At 36.6% G+C, this 8,056-nt stretch overlaps 1 protein-coding gene across 1 annotated transcript; it reads right to left on the bottom strand.

Annotated features, from left to right (window-relative positions):
• Window positions 1-2,509: 2,509 nt before the first annotated feature.
• On the bottom strand, window positions 2,510-7,492 carry LOC113043562 (uncharacterized). Its single transcript, XM_026203019.1, has 5 exons — window positions 7,434-7,492; window positions 6,897-6,985; window positions 5,968-6,054; window positions 4,585-4,766; window positions 2,510-4,494 (listed from the first exon to the last, which is right to left on the bottom strand). The coding sequence occupies exons 2-5, from the start codon at window positions 6,973-6,975 to the stop codon at window positions 3,622-3,624; spliced, it is 1,221 nt and encodes a 406-aa protein (XP_026058804.1). The 5' UTR covers window positions 6,976-6,985; window positions 7,434-7,492; the 3' UTR covers window positions 2,510-3,621.
• Window positions 7,493-8,056: the final 564 nt, after the last annotated feature.

Genomic DNA, 8,056 nt, shown 5'->3' with positions numbered 1-8,056 from the left:
CTGCCATTTGATCTCTGCAAAGCGAGGCAGGTTTTAAGAGACTGGAAACACTATTGCTCATTCAGTAGACGAGCTTGTGAATACATACGGAGCAGCATATTTCCAACTGTTCTATTTTTGTTTCAAACGGCTGGTCTGGTGCTGATGGCTACCTGGGACTCTTCCACCCCAGGCATTCAAATATAGTGGTGTAATTGGTACAGCTGTCAAACAGAGAGCAGTGTGAGTGAAAATGTGGCAAATAAAGACCTTAATAATTTTGAGTCCATTTTTAGAATTCCAATATTGGAAACAAATGTTTTTATCTTCTTTAAAGAATCTTTTAAATTAGTAATGTGTCAACTGAGAGTAACACCTCTACCACTACCAATACAATTATAATTTAATATCTTAATTGTAATTTAACCAATGTTACTACTTACTATAAACCTCATTCTTAAGTTAAGATTTTCATCATGCTTGTGCAAATAAATGATATGCACATCACATTCTTGTATTCCAACTCAAGCATCTGCCCTGATACCATTGCCTTGTTAAACAAATGCAATTACTTAAAAAATAATAATAATTAATTCACTTTCAGAATAATCCTTTCCTGATCATTTCCTCACCCCTATATCATCCAACGTTTTTGAGGAATAGTTCCAGGATTTTCTCCATATAGTGGACTTCAATGGTAGCCAATGGGTTGAAGGTCCACACTGCAGTTTCAATGCAACTTCAAAGGGCAAAATTACTTAAAAGTGTAAAATACTTTAACCACAAATGCTTATTTTGCACTAGCTCAGTTTCGCGCATTACGTAGTCAAGTTGGAAAGGTCATGCATGACGTAGGTGAAAGCACCAACCCAGTGTTTACAAAGTGAATGTTTAAAGAAGGTTGAACGCCTTTTCCAAAAAAATGGTAAAACAACGAAGTCATACGATTTCGAAGTTGGAGGACAAAATGAGAGTTTGCATTTTTTGGCCGACCCTACCTTTTTGAACAGTAGTACACAAACAAATAACAAACTACATGTGAACTTTCCAACGTGTTTACGCAATGTGTGAAGTCGAGCGTTTGTGGTTAAGAAATGTATACATTTTCATTTAATTTTTTTATAAAACGACTGGTTTCACTAGATAGGACCCTTATTCCATCCGTTTTAAATGTCATAGCTAACTGTTTAAATCATAATAGCTAATAGTATATATTTGTAACATTTGTAATATATTGATGAATTTCAAAATTTTGTAAAGAACAAAAGGTACATCATTTAAGATATTTGCAAAGTATCAAAAATACATTTTACAGGTATGTTAAAATGTTTCAAGGACAGATTTAATGACATTCGTACTTCACAAACACTAAACACTAAAAAAGTATCCTAAACAACAGCAGTGCTCCCAACCACTAGGGGCAGATATTTGTGAACCCGGGTACCGTTACTAATACTACTTGACATTATCAGCTTACAGTACCATAGCATGTAAGAGCAAAACTGTAGCCTCTTGCTAAAACATATTTTCCAAAATTCACGTCACATTTCCTTTTGGAAAAAATCATACATGACAAGAAAGTCAGTGCATCAGATTCTCTTTAATATCAACATGTACAAATGCATTTTCTTCAAAAACGTGATACAGAAAAAACATTGCCTCACATTATTCTGGTTTCTAACGCATTGAGAATGTTTTCTAGGCCAATAAAGTTAACCTGAGAGTTCATGTTGTTAGACCTTTACAGGGCAAGATCAACCATCCAAAAATATAGATTTAAATAGGCTAATGAATAAGAATAAAACAACAGTAAATGTTCCATTTGAATCTAAATACAGCTTTGCTAATGTCAGAAGCTAATTGCAGGCCCGTAGAAGAAAGTAAATGATCACACTGATTGACGTCATCACCACCACACTAATTGAAGTACAGGCACTGTTCACTGTGAGCACTGCTATGAAACCTTTACAACAGCGTATTCAGATGAAACTGATCTCTGCCATACATCAAAAAATTACACCAACATGGAGCATTTCCTGAACATGTCAAAGCATAAGGATGACATTTTGTCAATACCCGATGAGTGCATATAGTGTGCGCGTGTGAATGTCACAATAAATCACACTGGATGATTTCAAACGAAAGGCACCAAAACGTAGGAGGGTCTTTCTTCACCAAACTGCACACTAAATATCAAAATAAAAGAATCACTGCTGATAAGCATAAGCCATGTCAAATATATTTCCCCTTAAGCACATGTACGTCACCAAGATACATTATATTTGCGTGCAGGCATCAAAACAACAGCAGATTACTATAAACTTAAAAACCTAAATGTTGCAGAAAACATTCCAATCTACACTAGAAGCAAACATCTTGCAAAGTAACAAAACTATTGATCACATTATAATCAACAATATATCCAATCGATTATAATGACAGCTATCTATCTTTGTTGCATTTGTCTTTTATTTTATTATTTGTATGTATGCATGTGTGTGTGTGTGTGTATATATATATATATATATATATACACACACACACACACTGCAAACTAGATAATGCTCTTAAAGAAAATGCACGCATTCAAGTAGTCTCAGTGACGTACATTTGCTATCAGGGTTACATTTGTCAAAATGGCTAAATCAAAATACAATAGAAACAATGGAACAACAATCATTATATATATATATATATATATATATATATATAAGCATAAACATTATCGTAATAAAAATATTTTGATCTATATTCACTGTGCAACATTAAGTCAAACCATGTTTCAGCAAAACTTGTGCATTTCCTTGTTGTAAGTGCAATATCAAGCCTTAGCAATTGAGCATTGCTCCACAACTCTGTTTAACTCGTTTTCCAAATACCAACAAACCATACAAGGTATAAAGTGGGTTAGTTTCAATGCTTTACACGATCACAAAATTCACATTGTTTCCAAGCACTGAATTATTCGATTAAACATGTTGAATAGTACACATTTAATAAAAGACATTAACCTACTTAACCTAGTAAATGAAATGTCTCCTCATAGAGGACTACTCTTACTGTACATCTTTCAACCCTGGTTAACTGTCAAATGAATAAGGAGGCCAACAAAGGTTGTGCTATGTACTACCAGATTCAGTGATTAATCATGTTTAGTCCTCAATTTGTCCTCAGAGTGTTTAAGATGTTTAGTTGATATAGTACTCCAGTTTGACGTTTCAGCCTCAGTAGTGGTGTTTGCAGCCATATATGACATCGTTTTGTATCCTGAGGGCTCCCGCTAACTTCTTCCTCAACATAAACCTGCACAGCATGGCTATGTACCCACGTGAAGAAGAATAAACAGGAGATATATTCCCAGACAAATCGCATTGTTTAGCAGCTGCACAAAGCATGTTTGTTCTTGTTTTGTATAGCCAGAAGCAAAACGAATGACTCAAATTCCCAGATTTTTTTTTTTGCTAAAATGGCCACTGAACAACAAAGTACATTTTCACAATTAGTACTCACACCATGACATCCAGCTCAGTTAAAACAATAAAAAACTGCCTTCCACAGAGTTAACAATGGAAATAATATTCAAAATAAAATGTACAAAATACAAAACGCTAAAATAAAAGTGAGGTTCCCCAAGGTTCGCTATCAGGTCCAAGCCACTTTTCGAGAGATGGCCTGTTTAAAGCACTCTGGGTCCGTGTTCCCACCCGGTCTCAGAGCTCTTTCGAGACTTACCAGAACGTTCTGATGGGACTCCCGAATGTTGACTGGGTGTTTGGCTCTGAGCAGCTCGTAGGCGGCAATAAGCCTCATATTTTGTTTGACCATGAGGTACTGAATAATGCAAGTGGGGGCGAGGGAAAAACCATCACGACAATGCACCAGAACTCGCTTCCTCTTCTCCGTGGAGGCATCGATACACTCATTGATGTCATCGAAGCATCGATGCTTGAGTGCCAGCCCTTCTTGGACTGTGTCCGGAAGGTCACTTATGTCCACTTTGAGACGAGACCAACTATGCTTGACACCCCTTGAACAAGTGCAAGGAATGACTCTCAAACAAGTCTCCCCAGGCAGGCTGCTCATGTCGATGATACTGTCGATATTATTGCGGCACAACGTACGCCCACTATAAGCCGCGTTCAGGTTTCCCACAAAAATGTAGTCTGTAACCTTCGATATGACTGGTTCTGAGTACTGGAAATGCTCAGGGACGCTCTGCTTGGGTTCTGGAGTCTCTGGGCCCGTTTTGGCACTGCCAGGACCAGCTCTGCGACTGTAGTTGCGCATTTTCTTAGATCCGGAGCGGGAAGGTGGATTGGAGTCAGACTCTGAGCTGCTGTTCCAAGGTGGGGAGAAAAGTGAAAAGCGACTAGAGGACTTGCTCTTGGTGAGGTGCTCCACCGGACTGGAGAGGCCAGAGCTGGAGGTGGTAGTGGAGCCAGAAGCGCAAAAGAGAGACGCTCTTTCCAGGGAACCTGTGCTGCTGGCTGCTCCAGCACTATGGGCCTGCTCCATCTAATGGATAAAGTCACACAATAAGATGGGTAACTCAAACTGAACCTCCAACAAGTTACGAACAGCTGACTTAAGAGCACTTCCACCTACCTGAGCTTTGAGGTTGTTCTTCCATTCCTGGGTCTCCAGAGCTTTGAAGCGTCCATTGCTGTCAGAGGACACTGAGAGACACAGGGGACGATGAGTTCTTGGGGGTAGCTGGGGCGTCAGGGCCACGGCAAGCGGCCGGGAGTCTGGCTGCTCGTTCCTACTCATCAGATCTGGACATGAGCCTTAGATACAAATCAGAGGGTTTGAGGTCGGCGAACAGATCTTTTACGTCAAATTTTGTTCAAATACCAGAACAAAAGCAAGAGAATGTGCTTTAATACAAAGTTTACTTATTTCAATAACCTTCATGTTTAATGTAAAGGGGTCCATAGGGATGCATTAAAATATGTATGTAAAATTAGTTTCTGAATAAACAAGATGATTGGATAGATACAAGATCATTAAAAATTCAGTACGCAAAGAAGTAGGACTTTCTTAAAACCATTCCAACAAGTCACTAATTTAAACAATTCTCAGATCGCAGAGTAAATGCTAATTATTTTACAAATCAAATAATTTCTATCAATGTTTATCAGTGCCCAATCATTTAAATAAGTATTTTTGTCTATTACTTCTGCTCACTGAAAACTGACAAAGACCACAAGGTTTAAGACGTTCTAATGACATGTTAATGATTGTGGGCATTATGAAATCTCCCAAAGCAAAACAAGAGTGTTACTTCAGCCATCTTCTTAAGTGCTCAACAGGCTAATAAGGAACTGCCCTTAAGTTTCTCCCTATAAGGCACCTGTCTGTCAGCGAGTGTGTTTGATTCAATGAGGATGCTCATTAATGGAGCTGAGTTTGTTTGATCCAGGAAAACACGACTCATGCATTAAAACACCCACATATCTCACTTCAGACAGCCATTCCATCGTTTTATTGTTCCGCCAATTGACAATGTGCATGTTTGTTAACACGACACAGCGCTAAACAGCAAATCTGACAAAATCTGTCTGAGGATTCATTCAGCATTGACTAAATTAAATTTGCACATTAGTGAAAATAAAGAACCATTGTCAATGCTATCAGACTCATGCAATATTGTCACTTGCATTAATTACAGTTTCATACAAGTTATTTTAAAGAAATTAATTTTTACAAGCTTATACAATTTTTGCAACAGATTCCCATTAATATGATTTATATATTTTACAGTTTTTATTTTATTTTAAGATTTCTTTAATAAATTGTAATAAGACTTTTCAATTTACAATGAATCATTTTGCTAAATCAGGTTTGAATATATATGGACAACATACTAAAAAAGATAAACTTTTGTTAGACAGTGACCTACACGGTATATGAATGTCATAACAAAAAATGTGATGATGTCCTGAATAATCCCAAAAAATTTACATAAACACATACTGTAGTTCTTACCAGTGGCACATGCTGAGCGAGAAATTGGCTGGAGCTGCAAATGATTGCGTTTCTTAAGAGAGTTGAGAAGATTTTTTGCAATCATGCCTGAATAAAACAGACCAAAAGACAAAAAAAGGTTTCCTGAAAGAGAACCAAAGTACCAGTAAAATAAAAATAAAATGATCTTGAGAAATCAAAATTGGAGTATTGAGGTCTGCACTACAAACATTTATCCAATCAAATCAAATGAGCTCAAGAAAATACTGGTTCACTTTTTATTTTATTATTTAAAAAATAAAAATAAAAATCACAAACAAAATGCAAATCAAAAACAAAAAAAAAAGTTACTTTAAGACGTGTAACGTTTTTAACGATTTTTAGGGACATAATTCAGAAGCTGAAAATGTGTCAAATTTTAACATTTGAGTCACTCGTAAGACTTCCCACAAGTCCCCAGAGATCCATGTGTGATGCATCACACTTAATTATTTCATTTAAATACTTACATTTGTTCTCATTTTGTGAACGGTTACCTAAGTTATAGTGTTCTGCGTGACATTTTATGTCGTTAATGTTTGGCATTATGAGCATTATGCATGTTACCCTGATGGATGCTTGTGGAAAGCTTTATGGTTTAAAACAGCACTTCTGATGAAGTGTAATTCATATTCTGGCCTTCTATTGGACTTTTTTGTTAATAATAATGGTAATCATCAATATGTTTTTTTTAGATGCACCGTCCGAGAATGTCGGTATATTTATAAAACTTACTGCCTAAAACTTTGTCAATATTTCTTTTTACAATGCCTTTGCGATCTTACAATTGCGTTTGTGCATTTTAACATAAATTTGACCAGATTTATTACATTAAAGACATTTGAAAGACACAATCCTTATTTCCAAAAGAATAAAAATAAATAAATAGGCAGGTTTGAAGCAAATCTCACCATTTTGTTTGGACTGTGCCTTCTTATCCAGCTGATGAGGTGCCATGATGTCTCTGCTCCATTTTTCCAACGTTTCCATCTTCCACCCCCTGTAAACAAGTCAAATACCATTTCCAAAGCCATGTATTTCTCATCCTGAGTGTTGTTTGCATCGTGAGGCATGCATATGCTGTTCAGATGTGTGACTGCAGTGAAGGGGACAGACAGACACCCCCGCACTCAAGCATTCCAGGACTTCAGTCTGCTTCACTAATATATGGCGTGATTTCACGATCAAATCCTGGTTTCATGCAGCCGAGCGCAGGCATGGTTACATAAAACCAGAGTGAATGGCTCGGAAAAAAAAGATCACTGCGTTAAATGAGCGTTTGTGTCTCATCAGATGTGTTTGTGCAGCTTCATACAGATGGATGTGCGGTATCACTGCATGCATGCGACTCAAAACACCAGAGAGCAACAAACAGAAGTTACGCATACAAGACATTTATAACATGTGTGAGCAGATAACATAATAAACATATAATTGTTTAAACAAACCCCAGCCATTCATCCTTGCAGCGCTCAGCTGAATGAAGCTCACGTGGACAAATAACGTCACGGAAGCGACGAGCTGCGCTTCATGGGAAATGTAGTTCACATGTGTTGGCGGTAGTTGACGAACAACATCTTTAAGAGAATTTAGCTTAATATTATATTAATGTATATAGGTATGTGTACATTAAGTTGCTGATAATATCCCACTATTAGTGAATGATGAATGAAAAGCTCATATTGAGGTACATTAACTGTCTGGACTCAGAGTGGACACAGTGACAACGAATAAATACGGTTTAGAAACCTTAAAAAAAAACAAATAATAATAATTACATATATATATATATACATAACTGTGACTGTGATTTACTGTGATTGTGAAGTATAAATTGTAAACATTAGCCCCTCAATTAATATGAACTCATTTAAACAAAAATGTAGGCCTAGTAACGATTTATGACAGTATAGGCCTATTTAGGCCATCTGTTTTTATCTATTTTTATTTTATTTTATTTTTACCTTTGTTTAAATAGTAAAGGAGCGTGAATAGTGTACAAGGACAAATATTACATTTTAGTATCTCGATGAGCTCAAAGAAAATGCAAAAAAGTTAAACATAATGAAAG

This window comes from Carassius auratus, chromosome 25, assembly GCF_003368295.1.
Source record: "Carassius auratus strain Wakin chromosome 25, ASM336829v1, whole genome shotgun sequence".
NCBI lineage: Eukaryota > Metazoa > Chordata > Actinopteri > Cypriniformes > Cyprinidae > Carassius > Carassius auratus.
This window is presented reverse-complemented; position numbering and strand designations above follow the sequence as displayed.

Coding starts and splice junctions, on each gene's coding strand:
- LOC113043562 (XM_026203019.1), bottom strand. CDS start 6,975: ATGGAAACGTTGGAAAAATGGAGCAGAGACATCATGGCACCTCATCAG. Junction 6,055..6,896: donor GGCACAGTCCAAACAAAATG/GTGAGATTTGCT, acceptor TGTTTTATTCAG/GCATGATTGCAAAAAATCTT. Junction 4,767..5,967: donor TCGCTCAGCATGTGCCACTG/GTAAGAACTACA, acceptor TTTGTATCTAAG/GCTCATGTCCAGATCTGATG.